The sequence below is a fragment of the Grammomys surdaster genome, unplaced genomic scaffold, assembly GCF_004785775.1.
Source record: "Grammomys surdaster isolate TR1022 unplaced genomic scaffold, NIH_TR_1.0 126133, whole genome shotgun sequence".
Taxonomy (NCBI): Eukaryota; Metazoa; Chordata; class Mammalia; order Rodentia; family Muridae; genus Grammomys; species Grammomys surdaster.
Genome location: NW_021620941.1, coordinates 2516935 through 2534424, shown reverse-complemented (window position 1 = coordinate 2534424; position 17490 = coordinate 2516935). Strand labels below are relative to the sequence as shown.

The 17490-nt window shown below is 46.3% G+C and overlaps 1 protein-coding gene across 2 annotated transcripts in view; it reads left to right on the top strand.

Annotated features, from left to right (window-relative positions):
• Abl1 (ABL proto-oncogene 1, non-receptor tyrosine kinase) overlaps positions 1-17490 on the top strand; it is a 99829-nt gene that overhangs the window by 45995 nt on the left and 36344 nt on the right. The window contains exon 1 of one of the 2 annotated variants that reach the window (XM_028756925.1): positions 15176-15365. The exons of the other annotated variant lie outside the window; for it this stretch is intronic. Coding sequence (XP_028612758.1) covers positions 15287-15365 — 79 coding nt within the window. The 5' untranslated portion in view covers positions 15176-15286. Of the gene's footprint in view, positions 1-15175; positions 15366-17490 lie in introns of those variants that run through there. 2 annotated transcript variants of the gene reach the window in all.

Genomic DNA, 17490 nt, shown 5'->3' with positions numbered 1-17490 from the left:
GGCTCGGGTCAGAAGTCAGCCCTATTGTCTTTTCTACTCAGCCATTGGCTGATCAGCTTTTATTGACAAGTCAGCTAATAAATGCAGAACAATGTTTATACAACATTCACGCAGGAGATAATTACAAGCATTACAATGCCATGTCTGGGTTGCAACCAGATATGGGGGCAGAGAAATCAGCATTTGAATAACACAAGGATAATCTTTACACAGTGTACAACAACCTTATGTCCGTGTGTGTGTGTGTGTGTGTGTGTGTGTGTGTGTGTGTGTGTGTGTGTATGCTTGCAGGTGCCCTCAAAGATAAGAAGAGGGTGTCAGATCCCCAGGAGCTGGAGTTATAGATGGTTGAACTTGGGTGTTGAAAACTGAACCCAGGACCTAGAGGTCCTGGTCCAAGAGCAGCAGACATTGAGGACATTGAGTCCTCTTACTAACCGCCCTACCAGGCTCCAACAATTCTTTAACCAAGCATCTGAACACCCTGGGGGCAGCCTCATCTAGGTGCTACATGAGAGTACTCAGTCTGCTCTTATTAGAGCCTACCTAAGGGGAGAAGAGAAGGGTTTGTGCTGGCTCATCAGAGGACACTTTGCCATCTGGGAAGGTATAGTGTCAGGCTGTTTCTTAATCACTGAGGCAGTCAGGAGGTCGAATAAGCCCTACCCCCTTGCTGCAGATAACCTACTCCCTACAGATTGCATCACTGCTGGGAATCTGCTGGGTGTGTGTGTGTGTGTGTGTGAGTGTGTGTGTGTGAGGGTCCACTTCCTGCTCGCCATCCTTTTGAATCCTGATATATTGAATTGACAATTTTAGTTCATGACAAGCCCTGTAGTTGACTGTGTCGGTCTCCATCTCACTACTGAAGCTGCCTTGTCGATTGAAATCTTCACATTCGCACGTTGTTAAGCTGAGGCTCATTCGTTTCTAGTAGAAACTCTCTGGGTCTGGTGAGATAGTGTTGATTGACTCTAACCACAGCTGATGTCTGGAGCTGTCTAATCCCTCAATGTAATAATTTTCCATGAATTTAGCACTTCTCTTTTCTCTCTGTAGTATTTTACAGTCTTTGTTATGAAGGTCTTATAAAACTGTTGCCAGATTCATCTTTAAATATTTGTTTTTCATGTGCTCACACACATAACCCCCCTCCATATGTACACACATACACACACCCCCTCCACATGTCCAGCCATATTGGCCTTTGCTTTTTCTTGAACCTCTCTCAGTTGTCCCCCCGGAGCAGAACCTCTGCATATGGTTCTCTTTGCTAGGACAGCACTTGTCCCATACTTCCCTCTTTGTTTTACCTGTTGTCATCTTCAGTGATGGCTTTTCTGGTCACCATATCTAAAACTACAGCCCTCTTGTGTGTTTTAGCTCTGCAGACTTAAGTAGCTGACCTTCTCGAGTTCACTGTGTCTCTTCCCAACCTGAACGTTAGCTCTGGGATGGCTGGTGGGAGTGGGGGACTCTTCTCATGCTTGTCACCACTGTCACTCTAGATCAGCAGCTCTTAACCTTTCTAATGCTGCCTTTAACACCTCATGCTGTGGTGACCCCCCCAACCATGAAATTATTTTTATTGGTACTTCATACCCATAATTTTGCTACTGTTACAAATCATAATAAAAATATCTATGTTTTCTGATGGTCTTAGGCAGCCTTTATGAGTCATTTGACCTTCCAAAGGATTGAGACCCACAGCTTGAGAACCCCCGACCTAGAGCCTAGGTGAATGCCAGCTCTTGGTAGGTTCTCCAGAAAATGTTTGCAGAATCCTCAGTGTTTATTTCCGGATGACTTAGTAATGTATATTGTGTGTATGTTTGTGCCTGTACGCACATGAGAGCATGTGTGTATGCCACAGTACATGTGTGTGATGAGGACAACTGTGGGAGTTGGTTCTCTCTTTTCACCGTATGGATGGTAGAGATCAAACTCGGGCCATTGCACTTGCTGGCAGTAAGCCATCTCTCTGGCCCCCTGGTGGCATTTTAATTTCTTTTCTTTCTAATACACTTTCTTCTGTGGTGATGTGTTCTCCATGTATTTCATGGTTTGGTGTCCAGGAATGCTAACAACCATCGAGATACAGATAGCCCCCCCTCCTTGGGAGCAGCAGACATTGGAAACACATTGGAAAAGGGAGTTAGTGAGCAGGATGTTGACAGTCAGTTTCAGAGAACAAATGAATGAACATGAGGGCCTGACAGTTGTTCCCTTTTGACAAGTGCCCACACACTTCTAGGTGGCTTCATGCATCCCAATGGAAAGTTAATCTAGAATCTAACTTAATGATCGCACTTTTGATATTTAAACAGTGCTAATATGTGTGTGTGTGTGTGTATGTGTGTGTGTACACATACATGCACAGGTAAGTTTGTAAAGTACATCCCCAGAAGTAGAGTTGATGGGTCAGAGGACAAATGAGGTTGCAATTTTGGCTGTTACGGCATATTGCCAGAGTCTCCATGAGACTCTTGGGAACAGGAAATGAGAAAGACAAACAGTGTACCATGCAGGGCTGCCAGCATCCCACAAGTGATGTGGTACCATGGAACAAAGAATGTGTTAGTCCCCTAAACAGTGGAGTTAGTGTCTTCTTTCCTCAGGAGAACCACGTAGCCCTCCAACTCCTGCCCCTCACCTGCAGTGTTGTGATACTGCTTTTCCTGAGGGAAGCTCATGCCCCCTGTAAGTGATGAGCTGTGTGTGATCTTTAGTTTGGATTGGATGAGCGAGCCCTGCAGGGAGCTGGCTCCACAGGAGCTGACAGAACCAGGCCCTGCTACCCTGCACTTCTTCCCTGCCTGCCTTTTCCTCCTCTGAAGCAGATGAGAAGATGGAAGAGAAGGCCAAAGAATACTGAAAATTGTAATTATTAAAATCTCTCTCTCTCTCTCTCTCTCTCTCTCTCTCTCTCTCTCTCTCTCTCTCTCTCTCTCTGCTCTGTGTGTGTGTGTGTGTGTGTGTGTGTGTGTGTGTGTGTGTGTGTGTGTAATGAGCCCCATTCCACAGTGCTTATATGGAGATCAGAGGACAACTTTTGGGTATCAGTTTCCTTCTTCCCCTACATGAGTTCTGGGGAGTGAATTCAGGGTCAGACTTGCATGTATTGTTTCCCAGTGAGAATCTCTTCAAGACCAAAAATTCCTAAGTGACTCTTAAAAATTTTCTGTTTATTATAAACCTATGATTCATAAAATACTAATAGTTAATTGATCCTAAAAGCTAATTGGACATGGCTGCCTCTGAGCATTTTAGGAGCATGATGTTTGTTATCTAGAACTTTTCCTGCAGTAGATCTGAATTGTGTATTTTGACCAATCCAATTATGTGTGATACTTGGTTTCCACAAGGATTCAACAGGTGAGACTGTGGTGTCTGTGAGCACTGCTCTCTGTCTCTGAAGGCCTAGCATAGGAATCTGGGATGCCATTGACAACATCTTATGCTTCCTGAATGGGAGGCATGTTCTCTAAGTCTTGGTCCTGGCTGTACCAGGCACTGGCTTCCCCTGTGTCTCTCCTAGGATCAGCCTGAGTGCTGTCTCTTGCTTCCACTATCTTGATGGCCTCATCTGTATATATGGCATGCCCCCCCCCCCGGTTCCCTAGCAGAAACCCCTGTTGTGTCTGTGCTGGCTGAGGTGTCAGGAAGGCTGTGACAGCTCTGTGACCTCATTAGAAAGGTCTAATGGTCTAATGGTGTGTGTATTGAAGTACGCACGTCCTGCGGAGGCCAGAGTTAACCATCCGGTATCTTCCTCCACTGCTCTCTAGTGTTTGAGTCAGAGTCTTTCGCTGAACCTGGAGCTCACCGTCAGTCCTTTAGGTAATTCTGTCTCCATCTCCCCGCACATGCTGCCACATCTGGCTTTGTATGAGGGCATAGGGATAGGAATAAGTTCTCCTGATCTGTAGCAAACACTGTACTGGCTGAGTGAGCTCCCCAGCCCCTCATCATGCGTCTGGAGGTTTATCCATGTAGTAACATATGCACCTGCACCTCCTTCTCGCTGTTGAAATTTATTCCATTAGTGAGGTACACTTTTGATTACTCCCTTGCCACCTGATGGGCAAGACAAGCAGACAAAAGAAGGGTGGGGGGATAATTTCCCTGAATTTTGAAGAGATTTCTCCATTGTTTTCGAAGTCTACAAGATCACCATTTAGAGATGCAACCTTGTTCTGACTTCTGAGCCTTTATAAAATAGCTTGCTTTTCTTTTTGAAAACTTTTAGAATAGAATTTTCTTTCCCCTTTGGCAGTTGCAAACTTCACAATGATGTGTCTTGGAGTAGACTCTCTCATATACAATACTTGGGTACTCAGGAGCTATCTAGATCAGAGTGACAGCATGAGTTTAGGAAAGCACTTCTCTAAGCTCTGAAAGTTTTCCTTTAAAGAAATATCATTGTTAGGGGAGAATGTGTGTGCCACAGTATGCTTGTGGAGGTTGAGGAACAGCTTTGTAGAATCAGCTCTCTCTTTCCACCTTTCTGTGTATTCTGGGAATTGAACTCAGGCCACTAGGCCTGTGTGGCAAGCACCTTTAACTGCTGAGCCATGTCACTAGCCCCAATTTTTTCTTATGACTGTCTTGTAACTTTTATTTATTATTGCTATCAGTATTACTTAAGTCTCCCTTTCTGAGCTTCCGGCCACTCACACCCTGGAAGGAGCTTTTAACCTCATTACTGTCTCCCTGGTGAGTCCATGTCCATGTCTTTATGTTTTACATTCTAAGGTAAATTTGACTTTCAAATCTTTGGTTAAATTTTAAATTGGAGTTATAATAGTTTGTTTGTTTTTTGACACAGGGGCTCTCTATATAGCCTTAGTTGTCCTGGAGCTCACTGTGTGGACCAGCCTGGTCTTAAACTCACAGAGATCCACCTGCCTCTGTCTCCCAAGTGCTAGGATTAAAGGTGTGGGCCATCACTGCCCGGGCAATGTTTTTTATTAGTAAAATACTGATTCTTAGGACTTCACGAACAGTCTCAGCTACATAGTGAATTTAAGGTTTACCTGGGCCACTTAAGACACTGCTACACAAACAGATTAACAACAAAAACAACAACAAAAAAAGAGGTTTTTTTTCTTCTGCTATCATCATAGCACTTGCTGTTTGCTGCTGTGCTGTCCTTGGGGATCAGAAGAACTGCCCTTTCAAGCTCCTCTTATACACCCCTATTCCCACTGAGGCCCTGTTTTCAAGCTCCTCTTATACACCCCTATCCCCACTGAGCCCCTGTTTTCTGTGTGTCTATTTCACTCTTCCTTATCATTTGAGGAATTCTCAGAATTTTCAATGAAACTTGGCTATTCATTTATTATTTACGAGGACTTAGACTCAAGTCCTGTGTCTAGAAGGGGTATCACACTCAAAGACTTTGAGGGAAGGAGCTGAGAAGCCCCCAGTCCTGGAATGTGGGGGGCACTTTTCTGGGGCCATTCCATTTTTTCTCCTTAGAAGAGTATTTCAATCTGTTCTCTGTTAAGGCCTTGCCTAAAAGGCCCTGGAAGAGGCTAGGAATTTCACCACTGTGTGGACTTTCAAATCTTGACTACTCCGCTATTGGTAACCACAGGCTTGCTTAAATCCAGACTGTTTAGCAGTCTCCTGCGCCTACAGCATTATAGGAAACATGCCATCTCATGTGGCTGAAGTGGAGTAGCTGCCACCTGGCTGTGCAGGGCTGGAAGCCCTGTGAGAAATCTGAACACTCTTCTTGCAGGTTGCCCTCTCTGATCCTAATGCCTCTTGTTTCTGAGCCTTCCTCACTTTCCCACTAGTGTGCAGTGGCTCACATCTTACCACGGGCTCTCAGAAGTTAGGCTGCATCCCTGGAAGTCTGCTACCACTCTTTTCTGCCTCCCATTTTCCCCAGTATGCACTGCTTTCGTTATTTACTTCTGTCTCCCTTTGGGTTCCTTTTTCCTTACACATCTTCAGTTTAAAACAAAAATAAAAAACAAACAAAAAAAAAACTATGAGTGGCTCATGCTTACAGTCTGAGGACTCAGGAGGCTGAGGTCAGAAAGACTGCCATCAATCTGAGGTCAAGCTGGGCTCCATAGTAAGACAGTCTCAAAACCAACAAAATCTTACTGTCATTTCAGTGGGGCAGGAAGAGGGATGGGAAACAGTCACTTCTCACAGTTTTGTGCATCTTACACTGTCATAGCAGTGCCTAAGGTTAAACAACTTGCATCAAGTCACCCAGCACTTTGGTAGTAAAACCAGGGATGGAACCCAAATCCCTAAAGCCCTTTGTTTCGTTTTCCTCATTAGATGACATCCACTAGATCCCATAATTAACAAGAACATGAAAGTGAGGGATGGGTTAGTCAGTGAAGTGTTTGTCATGCATGCACAAGGACCTGACTGTTGGATCTTCAGCACTCACCTAGAGGCTAAGCGTGGTGGGAAGTCTGTAACCCTGGTACTGGGGAGATAAGAGACAGGAAGACCCCCGGGGTCCGAGGAACAGCCTCTCATCCAACCACGAGCTCCAGGCTCAATGAGAGGCCCTGACTTAAACTGAGAGTGACTGGAGAAGACACCCAGTGTTGGCCTGTGCCCTCAATGCAAAGCACTCACACACCTGCACACACACAAATGTACACACACAGGTTCGGGGTGAGGGGTACTCAGGGAGGACATTTAAAACCTATCGCAGTGACCAGTCTCAGCTTTGCTGAGGAGGAAGATCCAGGCTCCAAGTCCTTACATCCACTCACATCAGCACCTTAAAGTTTGCTTAGGGATAGGAATATCATTAAACACAAGTGACACAGAGCCGGAGAGCGCTCTTGTTCCTTCTAAAGCCTGAGCTCAACTTCAGTTATTTTTCATGTTTGCAGAAATGTCTGTCCTCCTGACCTTGGGTTCATTCTGCAGTGAGGGTCAAAGAATTTTATTTGAAATTACTGTCTTGTTTTCTTCTGACCTGAATATTGAATAAAGATTTAAGTCTCCATAGCCAGTATGGTGGTACGACCCTTTAAACGCTAACATTCAGAAGGCAGAGGCAGGAGGATCATGAATTCTAGGTCAGCCCTGTATCTCCAAAAAAAAAAAAAAATCTGAAAAAGAAACTATTAAAGCCCTCCATGCTTAGAGGTAACACCTGTGAAATAAGAAGATGTCTTAGGGGGACTCACAAGTAGACACTGACACCCTATCATCCTTTTGCTTCAAGACCAGCCCTGTGCTTGGCTACTGGGTTTGGTTAACTTGGAACTGGGAAGCCAACAGTTAATGTCTTTCCTTTCTTTCCCTAAGACTAAAGGAATCTGCACAGCGCCTAGGAGATCACATTACTTTTGGGGGTGGGGAAAAGGCAGCTGGAGGAGTGCAGAGAGAGGGCTCCAAGGGAAAGAAAACAAGCTGTCCAACCCTCTGCACAGTGTAAACCCAGCAGGGAGGAGGAGGTAGAAGCGCCATGTTTACCCAAGTTATCAGCCCACAGTACCCTCCCTTGGTCTGGCAGCCTAGTACTGCACCCAAGCGAGCAGAAGCTTGGGGCCTGAGGAAGGTAGCTTATGTTCGAGTCGTAAAAAGGATCAGCACCCACTGTTTTGCTGGCAGTGTTTTCGACACACACAATTATGGATGGGTCTAAGTCTTCCCCGACTCAGAAAAGCAAGGACAGTACTAAGTGAGACAGCCCTGTTCTTTCTCCTTAGAGTGGCAGATGGGGCACACTGATTCAGAACTACATTAAGAACAGGAAAGGAAGGGCTGGAGTTGACCCTGAAGAGACTACTCAAGGAACACTGACTGTGCTTGGGGCCAGGAAAGGGCTAGATCTGGGGTCCTGTGCCCCTTGAACGGAAAAGACAAAACTGGGCTTGCCCCCAAAGCCCACCTGGTTACCTTTCCTACCAGCTAGCACAAAAGATCCATGGCACAACACAGGATCGCCAAGTGATGTCACATCCCCTAAGTGTGGCAGTAGTGGGTTTTATGTCAGCCAGAGAAGTGATGAAATCCTGAGTGTGTCTGTGAGGACAGGTTTGGATGGGATGAGCCCTTGTCCTCGTTCTATCAGTAGAGGGCCTCACAAAAGGCAGACAAAGGAAGGTGACATTTACCTTCCCTGAGTCTGACTTTTTGAACAGGACAAGATCTTCTGCTCTCTGTGTTCCCAGTTCAAGGCATTTGTATCTCACACTGCCCTTTAGTCTCAGGCCTCTAGAAACCCCACCAGCTTTTCTGGGTCTCAGCTTGCAGTGTGGATGGTGGGACTCCAGAGCCTAGATTCTTATAGTCCAAACTTTCAATAAATCTCTCCAGAGAACACAGGGGAGAAATGGTATCAGTGTGAGGAAAGCAAAAGCCATGTATCCTACCATGGATCTGATGCATAACTACATCCCAAAATGCAGAGAACCTTTCCTGCCCAGCTAGAACATGTTCAAACTGGTTTAAAATGGGTAAAAGAGTCATTGATGTGTCACCAAGAATCAAAACAAAAGGCTGGTAAGCACCCAAAAGGATGCTCAGGCCAGGCAGTGGTGGCACACATCTTTAATCAAAGCACTAGGGAAACAGGTTCAAGGCCAGCCTGGTCTGCTTCTAGGGGACAGAAGCACGTCAAGCTCCCAGCATGTGCACTCAGTGAGTCCCCGTGTCCACTACAGCAAGCTTCTGTTCCACCCCACTCCAAGGCTAGTCACGAACAAAGTGCTGACAAGCAGGCAGGGCAATGGAGATGCACAGTCCCTTTGGAAAGGAGTGTTTCCTGGGGAGATGGAGACAGGATTACCTAAAGGGCTGACGGGTAAGCTCTAGGTTCAGGAAGAGACTGTCTCAAAAACTAAGGTAAAATTTAAAATTTAAAATTTAACCAAAGATTTGAAAGTCAAATTTACCTTAGAATGTAAAACATAAAGACATGGACATGGACTCACCAGGGAGACAGTAATGAGGTTAAAAGCTCCTTCCAGGGTGTGAGTGGCCGGAAGCTCAGAAAGGGAGACTTAAGTAATACTGATAGCAATAATAAATAAAAGTTACAAGACAGTCATAAGAAAAAATTGGGGCTAGTGACATGGCTCAGCAGTTAAAGGTGCTTGCCACACAGGCCTAGTGGCCTGAGTTCAATTCCCAGAATACACAGAAAGGTGGAAAGAGAGAGCTGATTCTACAAAGCTGTTCCTCAACCTCCACAAGCATACTGTGGCACACACATTCTCCCCTAACAATGATATTTCTTTAAAGGAAAACTTTCAGAGCTTAGAGAAGTGCTTTCCTAAACTCATGCTGTCACTCTGATCTAGATAGCTCCTGAGTACCCAAGTATTGTATATGAGAGAGTCTACTCCAAGACACATCATTGTGAAGTTTGCAACTGCCAAAGGGGAAAGAAAATTCTATTCTAAAAGTTTTCAAAAAGAAAAGCAAGCTATTTTATAAAGGCTCAGAAGTCAGAACAAGGTTGCATCTCTAAATGGTGATCTTGTAGACTTCGAAAACAATGGAGAAATCTCTTCAAAATTCAGGGAAATTATCCCCCCACCCTTCTTTTGTCTGCTTCCTAAGTGCTGGGATTAAGATGAATGCCACTACCACTACTACCCTGTGGAAAATTCCATTTAGCCTAGGATTCTATGCCCAGCTAGACTCTCACAGTAGTATTCAGGCCTGCTTTAGACCTTTGTTTTCCCCAAGAAGCCACTGGGTGATGAATTCTAGCAAAGGAAGTCGGCCCATGATGTGTAGACTTAGTGAGCCCCAAGCAGCAAAGTGTTGAGAAGAGCTGAAGTGTTTCAATATTTGGGAAGATACCAGTAAGTTTTTGACAGATTTTTGAAATATTTAGGGAGAAAGTAATAACTAGGACATAGATGATCAAATTAAAAGAAAAAAAGGAAAAAGAAAAAAGAAGCATGACATTGTAACTAATGCCACTAAGAAGAGACTCGTGATGCATTCCTCATTCTAGAGCAATGAGAACTATTAACAGTGCAAAGCTCGCCTCCATCCAATCAGAAATCATGATGCCACAGTTGAGAGGTTTAGGCTGAAGACAGTGTAATGCTATGCTGCTCTGCTGAGTTAGTAGGTGGTGTGTGACTTAGTGAGCCCAGAGCAACAAAGTGTTAAGATTAGACACCCAAAGGAGGGACCTCTGTGATCAGACAGAGTGGGCTGCAGGACTAGTTTTAGTCTCTGTGTCTCTTTCTCTCCTTTTTCCCTCTCTTTTCTCCCTCTCTCTCCCCTTTTTCTCTTGTCTTCCCTCCCTTCTCAGTAGGTTTTCAGAGTATACCCCGGCTGGCCTGAAATTCCCTATGTGACCAGGCTGGCCTTGAACTCACAGAGATCCACCTGCCTCTGCCTCTGGAGTGCTGGAATCAAAGGTGGGCACCACTGTGCCTAGGCTTAATTTTAATGTTAAGACTATTAAAAGAAACTTCATGCTGCTTGATTTTTTAGCCAAGTGTGTATATTATGTTGATTAAAGTAAAAAAATAATTAACATGGGTACACTAATATTATTCATCAAACTGAAAGATTTTTGATCAAATATGTTTATACCCTTTACTTATAAAGTATAGTAAAGTCATAGATAGATAGATAGATAGATAGATAGATAGATAGATAATGAGATTTTTGTTTCGTTTTCTAAAGCAGGGTCTCCTTAGCCTAAGCTGGCTTCTTGATCATTTGCCTCTACCTTCCAAATTATGAAATTTTTTAGAAAGAGAATTTGCTCTGGGTCTTCACTGAGAATCACAGCCTAGACATCCCAAGTGGATGGACCAGACAAGGAGCATCATTATGATGTGCAGGGTAGCCTGAAGTGTGCATGTACATAGTGTTTTGAGTCTGGAAGAGGCTGGTAAGGATGAGGGTGGAGGGAGCTGGGCTCTGCAACAAAGCCTGGGTCCCAAACTCCTAAATGTCAGCTGTAGATGAAAGACTCTATGACATTTGAACCCAAGTTGCCGCAACTCATGACCCATGGCTGGCAACCCCGACCCTACTCTCCTTCCAGAGTGTCTTAGGGTTTTACTGCTGTGACCAGACACCATGACCATGACAACTCTTAGGAGGACAACATTTACTTGGGGCTAGTTTACAGATTCAGAGGTTCAGTCCTTATCATCAAGGCGAGAGCATGGAAGCATCCAGGCAGTCATGGTACAGGAGGAGCTGAGAGTTCTACATCTTCATCTGAAGGCAGTTAGAAGACTGGCTTCCAGGCAGCTAGGATGAAGGTCTTAAAGCCCACACCCACACTGACACCTCCAACAAGACCACACCTCCAAATAGTGCCACTCCCTGGGCCAAGCATATACAAACCACCACACAGAACTAGTTCAGATTGTGCTTTCTCCAGTGATTCTTGATGCAAAGTGTTCATTTGTGTCCCAACATAGACCTAGTACTCATGCAAGGATGCTGTCCTTAACTGGTGCAGGGACCTCTGGGAAATGATAGGGCAGATCACTGTGCACCTTCTGTGTCAAGGATTCTGTACATTATTTCCACTGTTGAGACCACCCTTGGGTCACTCCCAGTACTTCATGGATGAGGAAATTGGGGCTCTGAATGAGGCTGTTTGCTAGACCCACAGGTACCTGCTGAGAACTCAGTAGGGGAAGGCTAGGGATCTAGAGCATGAAGGGCACAGGCAGGATAGTCCTGGTCGGTCGCTGCACTCCCACCAGAGGGTACTTTCCAGGTAGCAGTTGGAGGAGAGCCTTTCTTGGATTTGGAGCCCACCAGCTTCAAGCAGGTCTCCAGCATGGCCTAAGCTCACCCAACCTCTGCTGCTTGGCCTTTTCAGTTGCCTGGCTGGAGATTCACTGGGCTTTAGTGACCCATGACTGCAGACGAACAAATAGTTATGGGTAAAAGGCTGTGAGACTTACCAGGGACATGTGTCCTTGTAGGGCCGTGATGCGCTTTAGCTGTTGTGATCAGTTCCACACCAGACAGATGGACCAAGTTAGAGAAACTGGCTAGTGGATAGAGGCTGTGGGCTATGTTGGCCGAACTTGTGAAACAGACTGTCCCTGTTCCTCCAGCATGACCAGCTGTGCTGAAAAAAAAAAAAAAGTAAGATTCAGTTGTGGAGAGCCCACCCAGCCTCTTGTCAGACTCACCTGCCTCCCTTCTACCCACTCCACCCCAGTCCTCCACCCAAAGCCTTCCCTCTGTCAGATTCCCGCGTCTCTTGACCCACTGCCATGGTGGGTGCCTGCCCCCATTTTTAAAAGAGATTGAACCTCAAACTTAAATCCAATCTAAAATTTTAGAGTCCTCTTTTTGTTAATTAGTACTACTGTAACGTATTTCTTAAATCTACAAGTTGTTTTCAGATGAGTAAATTCCAAATTCATGGAATCCATCCATCCATCCATCCATCCATCCATCCATCCATCCATCCAGGTCTGTTCCATTCCTGATAGAATCCAGCAACAGCTTTTCTTCTTCCAAAATGGCCCCTGTTTTCATGGCTCAGGGTCCTCTGGGGCTTTAGCAGTTTAGCCACACATTCTGATACAGTAGGCTGCAACTCAGACAGGGATCTGCTGTGCTCAGATACAGCTTAGGTGCCAAGTTCAAGAATGAAATACACTTTCAATACTGATCAGGTGACCTCTCAATACCTTTTAAGCTTTTGTTACATTTATTAATTGTATGGGAGGGGAAGTATGAAACTGTCCAGAATTCCCAAGCTGCTCTGAGGTGTCTGAGCACCTTGGTTATATGGTACAAGCCTGTAGATTTCCCAGATGCCAGCACAGAGCACATAAACCTGGGTCCTCTTCTCTTCTTCTCTTCTGCTTCTCCTGTTACCTTTATGTTTTGTTGGCTTCGAGGTGGTGTCTCATTATATAGCCCTGACTGGCTTAGAGTTTTGTCTGTACTCCAGACTGGCTTTGAATTTGCAGCAGTGCTCCTGCCTCTGCCTCCCAAGTGCTGGAATTACAAGTATGCACCATGTGCCTAGCCCATCAGTGGCTTTTATCCTGTAGACTGCTTTAGGGGACAGTCCTTCCAAGGCTGTTTGCTTGTACACAGCACTCTCCCCGTCGTGCAAGAGTTCAAAAGCTATCACTGGAAAGAATAGTTCAGTGTTTGTGTGCAGCTTGGCAGTGGCTACCATGATTGCTGCTGCTTGAGTGTGTTGCCTGGCCTGTTGATGAATAGTTTTATATCTAAATTGAAAGAATCTGGACAATTTATAAGCGTTACTCACTTTGAGAGGATTTTAGAGGGTAAGGTCATTGCCATAAAAGCAGAATATTAGTAGTCATTAGCTTTTAAAAACAAGCCTACATCCCAGCGTGAAGTCCAGCACATGTGTATAAATGTCTGACTTGTATTAAAGAGTATTCAAGGATGTGGTTAGAATTTCAAAATGCCTTTTAATGTGTAGTTCTTGGCATTAGCTGGCAATCTGAATATAACCCTGTGATCTGATATGCTATATGGCTGACTTCATTATAGTCTGATCCAAGACCTTTGAACTTTGCAAATGGTAGCAGAACAGGCAGGCACTGCATCATTTGTGTATTGGTGGCACCCTTCTCAGCATTACTCTTGGCATCATAGAGAGGTTGGTGGGATCAAGACAACACTAGTCAACATGCGAGCTCTCTCAGAAAATGGTCTCCCAGGATCAGGAAAGTATCCAGTTGGCACCCTTGTATTCTGGTCCCTCTGGTCCTTTTCTCCAGAAGATTGAATGGCATGCATTCTGTTGGTTCCATGGGTACTAGTGAGGCCTGATCTGGCACCTGTACTAGCAGCAAAATAGGTCCACTTGGCTTCAGCACAGACATATTTTAGTGTTGATTAGCACAAAAAGTGTGTGACATCCTGGCTGAGAGGCCTGTCACAGACACAGACATGACATGGCGCTCTTGATTATCTGCTACTTTAAGCAGACCTCAGTGGAGACTTGCTCCTTTGCTGTGCCTGATGTTCCAGACATCCTAGCAGTCAGCATTGCAGGGTAGCCCAGCAAGGAACCAGGGGTCCGTCCTGTCCCCCATCCTTCTCTGCTTTTTCGTTTTTGTTTTTTTTAAAAGGATTTCTCTGTATATTCCTGGCTGTCCTGGAACGTTCTATAGACTAGGCTGATCTCCAACTCAAAGACCTTTCTGCCTCTGCCTCCTAAGTGCTGGGATCAAAGGCATGTGCCACCATCGCCCAGCTTTTCTTTCTTTTGGAACCAGAGTCCCTTAACCAAAAATTTCTCTGAAACAGGTCATAACTTTTGTCATGTGATCATGGATGGAGCTATCCAGTGCTGTCTTCTTAGAAGCCAAGAGGCCAAACTTTGGAACCAGGCAGACCCTGGCTGAGTGCATGCCTTCTGGTTTCCACCGTGTGACCTTCTGAAGTGTCTGTTTTCACATGAAGAATCAGAGTCATGATCTAACTTTCCTCACAGGATTATGGTGCACACGCCCCGTGGGTGGCAAGGCACATGGAGTACTTTTCATAGAGAACCATCCTAGTACAGGTCAGCTCTTCAAGTACAAGGCCGTGGACCAGACTCTTAGTTATGTGACATTATTTCGTAAGTTTATTTTCCCTTTGTTATTGGAACTTGGGTGAATTTTTATTAGATTGGCTGTAGTTGGGGTCCTTGTTTCCCACAGCAGTCTACTGCTGTGACCATTGCTCAGTTAAAATCTTGTTGGTAACGTCTAGCCAGCGTTTTAAGAAAAGATAAAAACTCACCGTGAAATGGATTCGAACGCTGATTACCCGTGGCACCAAACACAGAGGGAAAGTTCTCTCCTGAAGATGAGGTCAAGAAGGGCCACTATTCCAGCCCACAGTGAACACGCACTGTAGAGACATTCCCTAAGCTTAAACTCACATCTCCAGGTCTAAATGGAAGGTTGGAGCAGCGTCCGGTATTCAGTATTCCTGTGGGTTCCAGCCCTGACTGTTCACATTCCTTAGACACCCACTTTAGGTTTAATCACAGTCACTCCCCGAATATAAACGAGACCAGTCTTGGTAACTCGAGAGGAATTTGCATTTCCACCGACCTTCCCGGACACGCGGCAGGGGCTGCGCCAGGCGATGCAGCTGGGGAGGGCGTGGAGCCTTCCCCTCGGCCTGGAACGGGTTAAGGGGCGGGCGGGGCGGGGCTCAGGGCCCTTTGTTACCGGCCTTGGCGGGAGGCGGGACGCGGGCCTGGGTGCGGGCCGGGCTGGGAGCGCGGCGAGCGCGGCGAGCGCGGCCTGGCGGGGCTGGGGGCCCGGGGCGGTGGGGCCTTCGCCGTGGCCGCGGGACCATGTTGGAGATCTGCTTGAAGTTGGTGGGCTGCAAATCCAAGAAGGGGCTCTCTTCGTCCTCCAGTTGCTATCTGGAAGGTAAAAATCCCGGCCGGGGCGCGGGGACCCACCAGGACTGTCCTGCCCGCCCGCGCCCTGTGCGTCTTCTCCCTCGGAGGCCTTCACGGGTCGTTGTGTCTCCTTCCGGACTTCCAGAGGGAGGGAGGGAGGGAGGGAGGGAGGGAGGGAGAGAGGGAGAGAGGGAGAGAGAGAGAGAGAGAGAGAGAGAGAGAGAGAGAGAGAGAGAGAGAGAGAGAGAGAGAATGAGAGAGAGAGAATGAGAGAGAGAAAAGAGGCGGCTCTGGTGCTGGTGAGGCCCCAGCGCATGGTGTGGCTCCTGCCTAGAAAGTTTGAAAAAGCCAGCGCCACAGGCCTTAAGGTCCTCATGAGCCCACGTTGTGGCGCTTCCGCTGCCAACTGGGAGTTGTGTGTCACAAAGGTGGACTTCCACCAAGTGCCGCGTACAAAGGGATCCCGCTCTACCATTTATGGGTACAGAATTTCTTGTGAACTTTCCACCCCCACCCCCACCCCACCCCCACCTTTCTGCAGACTACGAAGAGGTCTTGGAGATTCTCTCTTTTCAGAAGGGAAAGAGAATGGTTTTGCTTGTATTTCCAGGAGTTTTGAGAGTGTCCAGTTTGGTGCTTGGTCAGGGAGCCCCTCATGTTTTGTTTTTTGCATAAACTTAGAGCCGGGAGCCTGTTGCTTTTGCCTGCTTCACCCTGCTCCTCTGATTCCATGCCTCCTTCCTGTTTGTTGTCTTTAGTGTTTGAGTCTAAAAGGATGACACGGAAAAAGGGTGGGGACCAGGCCTTGGCCAGGTCTGATAGTTGACCTTCGTGGGGACTGCTGCCTTCTTCAGAAGGGCAGAAGCACTCACAGATCTGTGGTGCCCTGGCTTTTCTGCCTGTTTCATGTAAGAGTTAAGATAGGAGTAAAAATGTAAAGTTTACTTCCAAACAGCTTGGATTTCTACAGTTTTGAATTGTAAAGAATTGAAGGCCTTTCAGTATCTAACCTGCTTCCCTCCCCCAGCCCTCAACTCTTCAACTCAGAGGCCTATAGGGGCCCACATAACCCATCTCAAACTTAAGCGTCCAGCACAGGTGGAGTGTGTTTTCCGGTTGCTACATCTCGTACATATGACTCCAGCCCCTCCAGGGGTTTCAGGGACTGGATTCCTTAGAGGAACTTAGTGTGGCTGGCATGAGCTCAGGGCCTACCATTTAGAGGAAGAAAGATAGTTTATTTGTCCCCAAAATTGGCATCAGAATTATCCTCAGTTAATGCGTGGCTTATTGTTTCCAAGTTGCTCCACACTCTACGCACATTTCTCCTCCCCATCTGTGTCCAGTTAGCGAGAGGCACTGGTTAGTGAGAGGCACTGGTTAGCGAGAGGCACTGGCTAGCGAGAGGCACTGGTTAGTGAGAGGCACTGGCTAGCGAGAGGCACTGGTTAGCGAGAGGCACTTGTTAGCGAGAGGCACTGGCTCCATTTTGAGTCGGCTGAAGGCGGCAAAGTTAACTGCAAAGTTAGGTCACATCACAGCTTTGCTTAGGTATCTGCTTGTTCCTGGGGGTAAAGTGGAATTTAGTGCATATCTGTTGGTTTAATTCTTGTTTTAGGAGGAAAAAAAATCCATTCTTATTCCAGCCATACCTTGAAGTGAATTCTAGCATTGCCAAGTTCCAAAGAAGTGTCGCCCTCACTTTTGGTTTTGTAAGGCCTTGTCCAGGAAGATGTCTCTCTAGGAGCTCTTTCTGCTCACTAAGTGTGAAAAGGTAGAAGGAATTCTTGTTCTGTAGCTGACAGAATCAAGCCAGCCTCGGTGTAATTATGTCTTGAAGACGGAAGTGCTGTCTGTCTCTGGGGAAGAGAGCTGTTGCCAGAATCTGGGGAAGTAATCTGGGCTTTTCATTTCTTGCTTACATCCTCAATCAGTCAGTCAGTTCATTGACACCCACTCAGAGGCCTGGGCCTCCCAGGCCAGGGAGAGAATTGAGTATGGTGAATTTTCCATTATTAACAAATGCATGCTCCCTGCTCCTTGGGCAGAGAAGGCATGGTCAGCACAGACAGCAGCAGCAGTTAGATGGCCATCGTGGGCCAAGCATTGTCTGCATTCCACATGACCTCGCTTCCTGACTTCCTGTAGTGGCC